The 13772-nt window shown below is 40.0% G+C and overlaps 1 protein-coding gene across 3 annotated transcripts in view; it reads left to right on the top strand.

Annotated features, from left to right (window-relative positions):
- SPAG16 (sperm associated antigen 16) overlaps window positions 1–13772 on the top strand; it is a 347846-nt gene that overhangs the window by 151333 nt on the left and 182741 nt on the right. For all 3 annotated transcript variants that reach the window (XM_056496715.1, XM_056496713.1, XM_056496714.1), the window contains exon 11: window positions 13180–13323. In XM_056496715.1, coding sequence (XP_056352690.1) covers window positions 13180–13323 — 144 coding nt within the window. The remainder of the gene's footprint in view (window positions 1–13179; window positions 13324–13772) is intronic.

Here is a 13772-nt window from a genome sequence, read left to right as displayed (position 1 = left end):
TCCTTCAAATCAGGACATGGAGAAACCCCAAACAGCCCTTTGAAAGCTGCCCCTTGCTGGCCACTTTGGATCTGGAATCTGAGAATCACAGAAAGGTTAGGGTTGGAGGGGACCTTAAAGATGAACAGTAAATGATTGTGGTGGATAAAAACGATTGTGTTGGAGCAGAGCTGGAGAGGAGGCAGGTCCAGGGCAGGTGCTGCACGTTAAAGGTGTGGCTGTGGGACAGCACAGCTCTACGGGAATTGGTTATTTTTTCAAGCCACATAATTGTGCAAAACTGAACCCTGGAATTGCCCTGGATTTTCCTTGGTATGGTTTTGGTGTGGAAGAAAGAAGTTCAGTGTGTCCTGTCTGGAGTTAAGAATTCCAGGGAGAGCTCAGGTGCCTCTCCCTGCACACTGGGAGCCAAGCAGGAGAGCCCTGGTACCCCATGGATGCCCCAGACTCTGCTCCAGCTCTCTGGGGATTTTTGTCTGTACTGTTGCCACTTCAGTGTACAGAGCTTAAGCTGTTCATGCTGAGATTGTTGTCTTTTTAACTCCACATGGTAGTGAGAGTAGACAAAACTCCTTTATAGAGTGGCTCCCCTAAAACTCTGTGTTTCTGTCCAGTGAACATTATTATTTGTTTTTTTTTTTTTAAAAACCAAAAATCCTAGACTTTTTTTTAAAAATCAGAAAATGAATCATGTTAGAATTGGAGTTAATGTGATGTGAAGTATTCTGCCAAATTTGAGTAATTGATGGAAATAAAAATAGTCCATTTAATGGTGATTTAAATTCTTCTGTTTCTGCATCTGTAACATTAGAGTGGAATCTTGTCTTGTTTTTCACTTTAAGCAATCTACTTTAAAGTACTTACATATTAAGCATTATTTACTGCTTTTAGGATTACCCTAAACTAATCTAAGATGTGCCTCATTAGTTTGCCTACTCCATGGAATAAAAAAATTACCAGCATTGGCCTTTAAAGTGCATTTTGCACTTCTGCAAGTACCATATTGATGATTGTTTTTCCTATGACAAATAGACTATGGAGTTCTGTTGCACTCTCGACTTCCTAGCAGTTGCTAAATTTGCAGCAATTGTGAGCTCTATTAGGCATGATGGGTGGTTTGATCTGCAGTGTATATTGGTGAAATTTAAATGGTGTTAAAATTAGAATGTGTGAGAGAGCCACATGCAACTCCACTTGATCAGCTGTTTTGGTAAAGCTGATTAAGGATTGGCTTTCAGGTTGCTGGGTTTTAGATAGTATAAAGAAGTTATTTTTAGTGCTACAAAATATTCCAATATTTTGAGTTTAGAGGAACTTGAAGAGAAAAAAACCCAACAAACAACTTGTATGGTTTCTCTGGTGTTATTCTGCAGGTGTCACACACAGAGGTACTGCTGGAAAGTCCACAGGTTTGTCATCACCTGTGCAGGTAATCAGTGAGTATCCCAAAATTTCATCTCTGCAGCAGCTGTTGGCAACCTTCCATCCCCAGCATACCAGATCCTGGTCCCTAAATAGCCACTGGCTTGGCAGAGACATGCAGCAATGCAGGTGTGCTTACTCTCAAAAGGAAACTCTTATTTTATTCATACCTGTGCTTCATCAGAACCAAATCTTGCAGGACTTGAGGCTTTGCTGACTGATTGGTGCCCCAGTTCATCCACCACTGTCTCTAAGACATCATTAGCTTTTTACAGAATAGATGGCATGATAACATTTCCTGTGAGTCTGGTCTCTCTCATGTCAAAAATAAGCAGGCACCTCTCTCCTCATTCATAGTTCTCTGGCATTTTAAATGAAACACTGATGTTTAAATATGTAAAAAAAAATACTTTAGGCATCTTAATCTCTGGGGTTTTGGTCAGATTCTCAGAGGTCCTTCACTTTCTGTGGACTAGTATTTGTCTCCAGGCCAAAGTGTAGGAATATGGGATTTTTCTTTTCATAAACAGGCATGTGATGCACACAGTGGGACACAAAGAGGTCATGGCAAAATGAAACTGAGGTGTTTTCATCTTTTTTTGAGTATCATACAGGATATGAGAAAACCACACGTCTGTTTATAAATGGGCTCTACATTTCTTTCCATGGGAGTGATGAACTGAAGTCTCCCAGGAATTTTGTTCCTCCTTTTCCTGCTCTGGAAGCAGGACTGTATTTTGCTCTAGAAGTATGTATTTGTGGAGACTGATCTTTATCCCTCACTGTAGCCCAGTGTGAAGTGAATGAAGACTAATTTGGGAGCAGGATAAATGGCAGCCCTTGAGGTTAATGTTGCTGTGTGCATTGTCCTGTGGTTTATAAACATCATCTTTGCAGGAGTTTGGATGTTCAGCACGGACACCACCCAAAAAATGGTCATGGGGAGGGTTGGAAAGCCTTGGTACAGTGTGGTGGTGTGTTCCAGGTTTCTGGAGCTCTGCCAGGGGAGGTTTAGGCTGGATGTTGGGAAAGGGTGGGTGCTCAGGCACAGGACAGGTTCCCCAGGGAATGATGACAGCTGCCAGAGCTCCAGGAGCAGCTGACAACTCTGCACAGGGTGGGATTGTTGTTGTGTCCTGGGCCAGGGGGTCACTCCATGATCCTGGTGGGTCCAGCTCTGGATCCTCTCTGATTCTTGGCTGACAGCAGCCAGCTGCTTATTAGGCTAAATCCTATTTAGCACAGCAGAACTTTTAGGTTTTTGGGATCATCCTAAGATTTAAACCACTTTGCAACATGAATCTGGGGTCTGTAAATGGCATGAGATGGTGCCAATAACAGTAGATGGTGAAAATGCTAACAAAAGGGGAAAAACTGAAATCTAGAATCCCATCATTTTCATTTGGATATGACTCAGGAAAAGGTGGTTTATTCCAAATATGCTATGAATTGAAAAATTGTAGCTTGCATGACTTTGATTCTTCAGGGGATTTTTTTTGTGAGTATCAGTAAGTCATGAAAAACATTACATTTTAAACAGAATGAAGACATCTTTCAGGTAACTCCTTTCAGATAACTCCTGTAACTTGGCTGTAAGGCTCCCATAGGTATCAGAAAGACTCATAGGTACCAGCATTCATTTTTATATGTCAGTGTTTTTATTATTCCAGACTCTTCTGTCAGTGTTCCTTAATGCATCTTTATAAAGGCCAAAACTACCTTACTTAAGCATTTCCAAGGGCTAGTATGTTATCATTTTTTGGGTCTAGAAAGAGGTAAAAGAATATGTAGCAGCTGGGAGAGTCAATCATGAAGATTATTTTGTGTGTGGTCAGTGTTCATTCGAAAGAATATTTTCAGGCCTTTGTCAAAATGTAAATCTCTAAGTAACAACACTTGGAATATGTCTTCAGCTTCTTTTCCCCTCTGGGAGTGTCCCCCAAATGAGTCTCTTATTTCTTTTACTCCAACTTCTTTTTCTCTGTGCATGCTGGAAGTTGAAGGGAATTCTAAGACCTTTTTCTAATTTTCATAAAGTCATCTGGGCCTCTCTAAGGTTGTTCTCCAGTTCTGAAGAGCTTTGCTTTCTATTTTCTCCCCTGTAATGGCCATAGACAGCAAATGGGGAGGAAAGATGGGAAGAGAATTTGTCAAATATGCCAAATATTGTGTAGCAAACATTCTAGAAATTCCCTGTTTTTCAAGGGCTTGGCTTTCCCCAAGAGGGTAATAATTTTCTGTGAGTGACTGTACATAATTCCATAGCAGAACTGCAAACAACAATATGACTTGATTCTCTCAAAACAGAGTTGTTTTGTTCAAATATTCAGAAATCCTTAACCTCTTGCTGCCTGTGAAGATTAATCCAGGGGAGTCTAAGGAATGACATGGTAGAATGTGGAAGAGTCAGGCTAGAATTCTCTAAGTCAGTGTTTTCTATGGGTATTTTCTCTGATGTAGTAACTAGAGTTTAATATGCAGCTGGCCTGATTTTAAAGTAAAATTCTACAAAAATAAACCAGGATAATTAACTATCACAACAATATAGCAGAGGAAATGGTTGCTTTTCCTGTATTTAGGATTTTAAAATTGTGGTTTTTTTCTAAAGGGTGGGTTTTAGTAGAAACCAATGTAGTGGCTTGGGCCGGGAACCTCTTGGTTGAACTCCACAGGCTGAGTTTCAGTTTGGGAATTTGCTGAGGAAATCAGTTCCATTCAGTGTTTCCATTAGCAGTGAGGAGGATGGAATACAGAGTAGCTTATAAAGTATGCAGATGACACCAAGCTGTGAGGATCTGAAAATGCTTCCCTGTATCAGATCAGAATTCAAAATAAACTCGGCAAATTGCAGAGACGATCTGAAATCAGCAAGATGAACTCGAATTAAGTGAAGTGCCACATCACATATTTGGGAAAAAGAATTTAGCTACACAAATTCAAGACAGGCAATACCTGTTAAGAGGAAAAACAGGTTGCAAGGTCTAGAGTACATTGCTGTTGCAAACTAAGGAAATTAGTTGTGTAATTGTGGAATGTGTGAAGAGAGCTGCTGTGTGTGTAATGTTGGGTAATTACTCCAGGTTAGGGCTGGTGAGGTCTGAATTGACATGCTGTATCCATGTTTGGTTATGACTTCTAAAAACCTCTGGAAAAGTGCATTGAGAATTGAGTGCAAAAGAGAATTGAGTTTGCCTAAGTTAAGACAATGTTAGTAACAACCATCTGGTATATGAAGATTTTAAGACAAAAGGGAGAGGGAAACTTTCTCCATATTCCTGAGTGAAAAATGAAGGGAAATTTTTGCTATTTGCACTCGCAGTAATTGTGTTTTTGCAACCTGAACCCCAGAAAAAGCCACCTAGAGCTGTTTTAGAACCTGCTCTTCAAGGACAGGTTCTGCAAATCTGTGTTGGATGTACCTTCCTCAGCCCAAGGTGGATTTCAGCACGTGTGTCTGTAACTCTGTGCAGGAGATGAGAGTAGAATAAATAGCTTGTAAAACTTTTCTCTTGAAAAGTCCTGGAAAAGTGGAATGGCTGGTTTTAGTGGGGAAAGCTGCCCACCCCATGGGCCAGACTCAGCACAGCCTTGTAGGGCTGCAGCTACAACTTGAGGTCATGGGACTAGAGAATTTCTGAAATCCATTTCTCTCTCATAAACATACACCTGGTTACAGAGATCACCAGAGGAAGGATGTGATTCATACCTGCTTACTTTGCCTCTTAGTCCTAGCTGAAAAAACTATTTATTTATGTAACTTTCTTCCCACAATAGTTTCCATTAATTCTGTTGATGGAAGCATTTTTCAGCATTACCATAGTGAAATAAAGCACAGAGCATGAAACCCTTCTCTGCCTCCAAAAGTGAGAAAGAAACAGTGGCAGGAAACTGACCTTGAAAAGGTAATGCTTTGGTTTCTGATTAATTTAAAAATCTGAGTTAGTTTGATGCTCTAATTGCCAATTATATTTTTAAATATTTTCCTTTATCAACCTTGATAATTTAACAGAATTTACCAATTGGCAAGTTTCAAGTACTTTTTCTTCCAAACTCTTTTATACCACAACACTGCTCCTAATCATCTGTGAAAAAGCTGCCATGCAACAGAAGGCTGGGAATTGCTAGCAGTAATGATGGAAACTAATTCAAACCAGGCCACAGGTAGAAGATTTTGTGAAAGCAATCTGCATCTTTTCAAGCTGGAATAGCCTTTTAGAAAAGCAGTCTCTTTCATTCCAAAGGAAGCCCAGCCTTTATCTCTCTATCCATGCACAGGACAAAAAAAGGAGGCAACAGGGATGTATTGAGTGGGGAAAGTTTTGGCCAAGTTTGCCAACAATGCCTTTCCCTTTGCTTCTGTGCCCATGAAGTGGTTCACAAGCAGAGGTGCAGTGAGCCTTTTGCTGAAAGAAGTGATGTAGCATTTTTCATGAAGGGATAGTAAAAGGTGAGTGACAGGCAGTGTGAATCATGGCATAAATCATTTCAGGCACAGGAGTGCAGCTCTCACTCCAGAGGAAAGCTATTAGGAAAGGATGTCGATGTTTTAACTTTTTAATTGCATCTACTTGTTTGTTGCTACTCTCCTTCTTTTTGCTTTTGGCTTAATTATTTCTCCCTGAAGTATGCTGCTTACCTAATAAGTTGACTAAGCTTGAAAAATTGATTCAAATACATATTAAATAAGAGCTTGTGAGCTAGAGTCACAGCAAGCAAATCCTGAGTAAGTTTCTTTAATAGCACCCTGAGTCTTACCAAAAATACCCCAACTATTCGATCTGTTCTGCTCACAGCTTTGTCAGCATCTAAACTTTATGACAATTTAAATAAATTTTAAAATCAAGCCAAACCCCACCCCTAGATTTTTGACTGAAAATAAACAGTGGTCCTCTGTGTGGAGGAAAGTGCTTTGTTCCTTGCCTGCTGCTCTGGTTTAAGGCAGTTTAGAAGGGAGCTGTTTCTGCAATGTGTAGCAGCTGATGCTGTAGACTGATTTAATTTTTTTTTCCTGTGGCCAGCAGGAAAATTATCAACAATCTTGTAAGGATAATCAAAGGAATGAATAAGTAAAGATTCTCTAACAAGTAATTTAGATACATGCCTGTTGTTATTTACAGATATTATACAGATGTTATATTCAGATAAAATCCTTAATGTTAGGGTGCAGAGACTATAATGACACAAACATCTTGCATGTTATCACAAAGGTTCTAGAAAAATCTTCTTGCCCTGATTGATTAAGGACTCAATCTTGAACAGGATTATGGATGTTTTTAAGTTAATATGCTGTGAAATCAGCAGTGCTCCTGGTGTACTGCATAATTCAGGAATATGATGTGTCTGGAAAGGATGAAGCAACATAGTTTTGACTTTTTCTCAGATTTCATCCAGGGCCAAACTTTTTTGCTAGGAAGAAGATGATTTGATATTGGCATGGAGTGTACACAGTCAGACCTAATGCAGTAAAACCAGGGTAGGTTACAACACTCAGTTAATACAAATTGATGCATTTTGATAATTGCACATGGGGTGTATAAACAGAAAGTGATCAGAGAGCACCACAAAATGGATGTTCTGGATTTATCACAACCGTGTCTGTATCAGGAACTTAACAGTGATGTTAATACAATTATTAATCAATAATATTAAATTACTAATAAAAATATTAAATATAATTGTTAATACAATAATGTTAATACAATTATTGTGGAGGCACTTTACACTGTAGGGAGAGTCCACTTCCTGAAATTGTTTCTTTTTGAGAGGAGAACTAGGTTTGCCAATTAAAAAGTGTGTGGATTTATTCCACTTCACAGGAATAAATATGTTTGCTGCTGCTCTACAGCTGAGAGAAAAGATTCTGTGTGCAGGGGGACTAGGATAAGTACATTAATTCAACTATAAATTTGGAAGTTGCTCAGCCTCCAGAGATACAAGTTCAGGTCTCTGGAAAACTGTTTTCTCATTATTTTCTCATTATTTTCTGGGGTGTACCAAGGTCTGCTGGGCAGTCCAGAAGGTTAACTTCAGGTATGTTGAGATTCTAGCAAGTTTTCTCCCTCCCAAATCCTGAGTCATAGGAGCCTGGGAAGCAGACAGGAATTTCAGCAGACAGGATGGAGTTTTTTAAGCATTGCTGTGACTGGGATCTATCACTGACTTGCAGATGGGCATTTACAGAAATGAAACAAAAGATAGGAGCTTTGTGCTCAGAGTGTCTTCCCCTTCTTATGCTCTTTTATGTTTTTGTTTTTTCTTAAATTTCTTTATCCTTTTTTTGTCTGTTTTAGCTTTTATCTTCTCTATTGAAAGCATTTTTCCCCACTTTCATTTTGTCAAGAAAAGATAAATTTTAAGACCTCGAAGAGGAATGCAAGCTATTCAGTTATGCTACAGTTGCATAATAAAACCTTGAATTAAATGTCAGGGTTATAATTATTACAGAAGAATGCTTTCAGGTGAGATTAGGTAACTCAAGCCAAGATAAAAAAGGTGGAAGAAATGACTATATTAGAGAGATGATGTTCAAAGAAGGCATGTTAGGAAGAGTTGCAACAGGCAAAATTCTTGAAAGTGGTTATTTTTTATTTTTACCTTCACTCAGAGTCAGGATTGAATGCTCAAGAGATGGATTTCTTGTTTGGATTTGGTTGTTTATTAAATCTTATCTAAAGTATGGAGAGTTCTGCAGCACTTCCAGCTATCAAGCCAAAAGTGAGAAAATAGATGTGAATTTAGTTAGTTACAAGGTCTTTTAAAGCTTAACTATCCAATTAAAAGCTAACATCTATATTATTTATACTTTTGACCCAATAACCAAACACCTGCAACCCACACTGCAGTGCTTCCTATCCAATCCAAAAACTGCTACCTGAAATCATGGAGAATGAACAAGGAGAAGCAGACAACAACCAAGAACATCCATCTTGTCCCATACCTTTACTATATTCTAAATCCCCAAATTCCAAACCCTTCACCATGTGAAATCACACACTTCTATTTAACTACACACCCATGGTTTTAACTCCATCACTCAAATTTGGAAACTTTCTCCAAGGCCTCAGGTCAAAAGCAGTGTTCTCCAGGGGGTCAGAGCCAGAAAGCACCAAAAGCTCAAAAATCCCAGGTTTCTGGTATTCAAAATCAGGGATTAGGCTGTTGTGATGGGTTCAGTTGTAATTTCTTGGCAGGTTAATCTTAGCTGAGAGCATTAGTGTGGCAGTTTGTCATTTTGGCTATTACAAACTCTAGATTTTTAGGGTGCAGTCCAGCAATATAACTATGTGCATGTGAACAATATCACTGATTTCAGTAGGGCTGTTGATGCCCTAATTATTTATATATATTTGTTCTTGTCTGAGGCTGTAACCAGTATCCATCCTCTGGAATTCAGTGCATGTCATGTCCTTGCCTCCAAACCTGCCCCATGGCAGAGAAAGAAATATCACCAATTTCCCCACAGTTTCCACTATAAAGCCAAGGTTTTCAGCCAGTTTTGGCTTTACCCAAATGTAACTGCTCAGCCCAGAATTTCCTGTGCTAGGTATGGTGAGCAAGACTGATTTTTTTTGTGTGAGAAAATGTTGGCTGAAATCTTTCTGTCACTAGGAAAAAAATGCATTTGGGTTTTTTTTTTTTTTTTTAAAAATCTTGCAGGAACTCTGTTGCTCTCATATTTTGGAGCAAGAAATGCAGCAGAAGAGCTTTCTGGTCTGAAAGCAGCTTCTGGCATTAACAAGAAACCTCTTTGCCAGTACCCAGGAATGCAAATAAATTTGATCAAATCATGAAGTTCTAAAAATTACATATTACAAGCAATATTCAGTACAATGCTGTATTAGAATTTGGCAGCTGTATGCTATCTATATTGAGAACATATTTTTCGGTATAAATCCTATATGTGAAACCACAGAAAATTAGATTTTGTCCTTGTTTCTACCATGGAGAAACTGGGTGAGGCTGGATAAGTCACTTAGGAGTACTAAGCTGGTAATTAATTTTGCATTTTTCATTCTCAGGGTGCCTAATTTTGAGACAATCTAGGTTAGGTTTTTATTTCACATCCAAGCAGTGTCAGTTTTGTGTGTGGAATGAGCAGTCCCTCTCCTAGCCCTGATGGAACCCATCTACCTGGGTAGTACCTGAGGGTGTGCTGGGAGAACAGGCTGGTCATGGCACATTGGTTCCAGTGTTTCAGAAACCCTGGTGCCAGGAAGTTTTCCTCCACTTGGATCTGAGATCTGCCCTCCCTCAAGTTTTTTGGCTGTATTAAACACCCAGCTGATGTGCCCCAGGCAGCTCAGGGTGCAGCACTTTTTGACCTGAAGGTTGGTTCTGTGTGTGAAGTCGTCAAATGTGGAATATCCTGAGACCGAAAGTATTTTTGCATCAGAAGATACTGTATTTTTATTTATGGCTCAGTCAAAATAAATTAAAATAATCGATGATTGTTTTGAAAGCAAATTACAGGGAGTACTATATATCTACCATGGCAAGTGCTGAAGAGATGAGAATGTCTTATAATGCCAGAGTGAGTTGTGTAAACAAGGGTATTTATATACTCAACAGCAGCAAATCTCCGAGAGGGTTTTTTGTTGGGTTTGTTTTTTTTTCTTGGCTGAGTCTCCACTGATCCCACTTTATCCCAAAGGAGGAGGAGGAGAAAACTAATGTTCCTATCACACATGTTCCATTATTGATTTCCATTCCAATCCACCCAAAGTCTTCTGTGCTGGAAATAATTAGACCCTGTGAACAGAGATGAAGCAAAAATCCATACCATGCTGGATTGCCAGAAATGAAGACAAGGGTGCCTAATTAATGCTGCATATAGAATGCCTTTTGGATGAATGGGCTTCCCTTTCTCAGAAGCAGCTCAACAGCAGTTGTGTCACAAATTTGCTGTTAATTAAATGGTGTGTGCCTGTAAAAATGGCATGGAGGAAGAAAAACATTGGACAGCAGCAGTGTTGTACAAAAGCTCTGCAATTTAAAGGAAAGACTGTGAAAAACAAATTTGCAGCCTTCATATGGATATTTTCTTCCGTATAAAATTCACTTTATGGATTTTCCCAAAGCTTCATAGGAATGTCTGGTCACTGCAGAAGTTTGAGCGTTTCAGAAGTTGGACTGGAAGTGTTTTGGGAGGGTTGAGGGTAGGCAGAATGTTCCTGGGAGCTGAGGCAGGATGGATGAGAGCCCAGCTGCAGCCTGGCCAGGGTGTAAAGATTGTCCAGGAGGAGAGTCAAGGTCTGGAGGATGACACTTGTGTCCTGGTTTGAAGGACAGGTGTCTGCTAAGAAAGGCAGAAGCTTCTCTTTGAAATGAAAAATGTAAACCCCCTCCCTCCAAACTGATATAATTTTGAAATTAAGGGGCTCTCAGGCAAAGATAGGGGAATTAGGAATAACAGTTCTTCACTAGGAAAATTAAAATAGAAATACAGTATTACAAAGAACAATCCCAAAACACTGACAGAGTCAGAATCCAAGCTGTCAGTCAGTCAGGGTGTTGGCACAGTCCCATTCAATGGTGGCTGCATCCTCCTGCAGGGGCAGATGTGGTTCAGCTGCAGCAGTGCTCCTGGAGAAGGTGCAGTTTCCTCTGAAGCTCCAGGGATGATGTGGAAAGGTCTGGCTTTCCTCTGGAATCCAGTGGAAAGAAGGTACCTTGGTGTCCAAAATCTCAGTTTTTATCTGGGTAGGAAAGGCTTGGCTGCTCCCCCTGGCTGGAGCATCTCCCAGTGGGATGATGGAATTTTATCAGTCACACAGTGGGACTGAATGGGCCAGCAGCAGATGAAATCTTCCTGGAGGGAGGATGGGCTGTGGAAAGATAAAGATGATTGCCCAGCTGGTTTAAAGATGGCCCATTAGCAGATAATATGTGCCAGGAGATCAGGGTCACTGCCCCACCCGGCTCAACAGATGGGGACAGAACACACATTGCTGGGCACATCCTGTACTGCAACCCAAGACAGCCAGGTAGGATTTTCTCTGCATGAAAGGTGAACTGAAGGTGATCTCAGGCTGTATAATGCACCTTGGGAACTGAAAAGGCAGGTTGTAGGAAGAATATAAGAGAGCTGATGGAAAAGCTTCACAACAGCCCCACTAAGAGCAGAAATATCTGGGAGGAAAAACTGGAGGGAATCTGAAGGGTCTGATGCAGGTTGAGAGAAAAATATCAGCTGTATGCACATGCAGATAGCAGCAGTGTGGTTGTTGGTGCTGCAGAATTCTCTGTAGTAGATGGATTCTGGGACAGCTCTTCTCATCCTGTCATTTGCAGGCCACTGGTGCCTTTTCTCAGCCTTTAATTCTCTCCTTTTATCTCTATTCCCCCTTGGTCTTCTAAATATCTGTTGTGGCCAGTCTAAGTGATACAACTGATCTCTGTGCATCTCTGGAGAATTTAAATAGCATCATTCCCTCCTTCTCTTTTCTCCTATAAATGCAGAGGGACTTTATCCTCTTTAGGGAAAGATAGAAAACATTTTTTTCCAAGAAACTAGAGAATGAGTAAATCTCAGGCTCCTCTCTCAAGCAGATGGATTCAACTGATGAGTCTGTAGAAATCTTCCTAGGAAGGGCATTTAACTGCAAGAATAGATATTTTCTGATGAAATTCTAGTTGACATAAATATATTTTTAGCATGGATTTGATGGAGGGAATTATTTTTCCCAGTATAGTAGATGCTGTGGTTTAGGAATTTTATGAAATAATTTGAGTGCAGGAGAAAGGTGCTAATAAAAAAGATTTTTATGACACTGTGCCTTCTAAGTCCTCTCTTTTCTTCCCATTTGGGTGCTTAACATTGTCTCTGTCTCCTCTATTCTGCTTTAATAAATGTTTTTCTCTCCAAGCTGTCGGCCCTGATGCACAGCTGAAATAGGTGCACATACAGGTTGTGATTCCTTTCCCCATTATTACATTTTGATTCTGAATTCTAGATTTAATCTGTCTAAATAAGCCACTTCTGGGACTAAAGTCAACTCCTAGAACTTTTTGATGTTCAACAAATAGTAAGGCATTACAATGATTTAAATCAAATAACCAAATCCATATGAAATATGCTACTTGTTATCTTTCCAACAGATTGATTTTCTTCCCTGGATCCATTTTAAGCTGCACTGCAGTTGCTAAATCAAAAATAAACTGAGTTTTCAGTCTAGGGTTGTGTTAAGTGTATGATTTCCATTACATCGCAGCGTGCTACGTATTAAAAATGAAAACATGGAACAGATTTTGAGTACAGAATTGAAATGAATTTTCTGACCTAGTCCCAGTGAATGGGCTCTAAAGTGCTGGCAACAACTGTAGCTCCTGGACTGTAATTATCATTGGAGTTATTTCACAGTGGTAGGAGACTTCAGACCTGTGACCACAAGTGGGGACAGGCTGCTTTTTGAAATTATTTTGGATGAGTGGGAAAGTTAATCATGTTGGTGCAGCTTGTTACCCTCTTGCATGTTTGTTAGAAGGTAAACTAACAAAGTATTTCAAAGCATTGTTTGAGTGTTAAGTGGAACTTCAAGAGAGTGTGAAAACAATTTTTGGTTTTACAGAAATCAGTCGTGTTCTTTTTTCTTCATCAGCAGCAGAAGCTCATCACCACAGCATGTATTTTGAATTATCACGAGCTTAGAGAGTTCAATCCATCCAGAAACACACTTGTGGGGTTATTCCCCTGAGTTAAATGGATCTGTAGGATTGGTGCTGCTACAGAACATAACCTGCCTTTCTTTTCTCCTCCAGCTTGGCTTTGCACCCCCGAAAAAAAATAGTGCTGAGCGGCGGCGACGACCGGCTGTGGAAAACGTGGGGCTTCCCTGATGGCAACATCCTCCTGACAGGGGAGGGGCACACGGATTATCTCTCAGGATGCTGCTTCAGACCCAGGTCAGTGCCACAGCCCCTGAACTGGCCCTGCTCCTCCATTCCTGCCTCTCTGCTCTCACCCTGCTGAGTTCCCAACCACGGAGATAAAGCTTTTCACAGTGTTGACTTAAGACTGATTGCTTTTAGTATTTTGTACATCTTAAACTCTGTCCCCTGGCAGTGCACGTAACAAGGAGTAATAGGCTTTTCAGGTATTGCTGCATTCATTTTCTCCCTGTTGGTGCACTGAGGCAAACACAGTCCCATTATTAATAATACTGAAAAGCTGACTTGTATTATGCATTATTTGTCATATGACTAAGAGTTTACCTAGGTTTACCTAGAGAATAAGAATATGAGCTTTTCTGCCCTTTCATTTTATGGATTTGAGGCTGAATTAATAAATGGAAGTGAACACTGAAAATAAAAATTAAATATTTAAGTTACAAGGGTCATGGAAATAGGGCAAA

The sequence above is a fragment of the Oenanthe melanoleuca genome, chromosome 7 (genome assembly GCF_029582105.1).
Source record: "Oenanthe melanoleuca isolate GR-GAL-2019-014 chromosome 7, OMel1.0, whole genome shotgun sequence".
NCBI classification, from domain to species: domain Eukaryota; kingdom Metazoa; phylum Chordata; class Aves; order Passeriformes; family Muscicapidae; genus Oenanthe; species Oenanthe melanoleuca.
The sequence above is the reverse complement of the archived record's forward strand: the minus strand, read 5'-3'. Positions and strand labels throughout refer to the sequence as shown.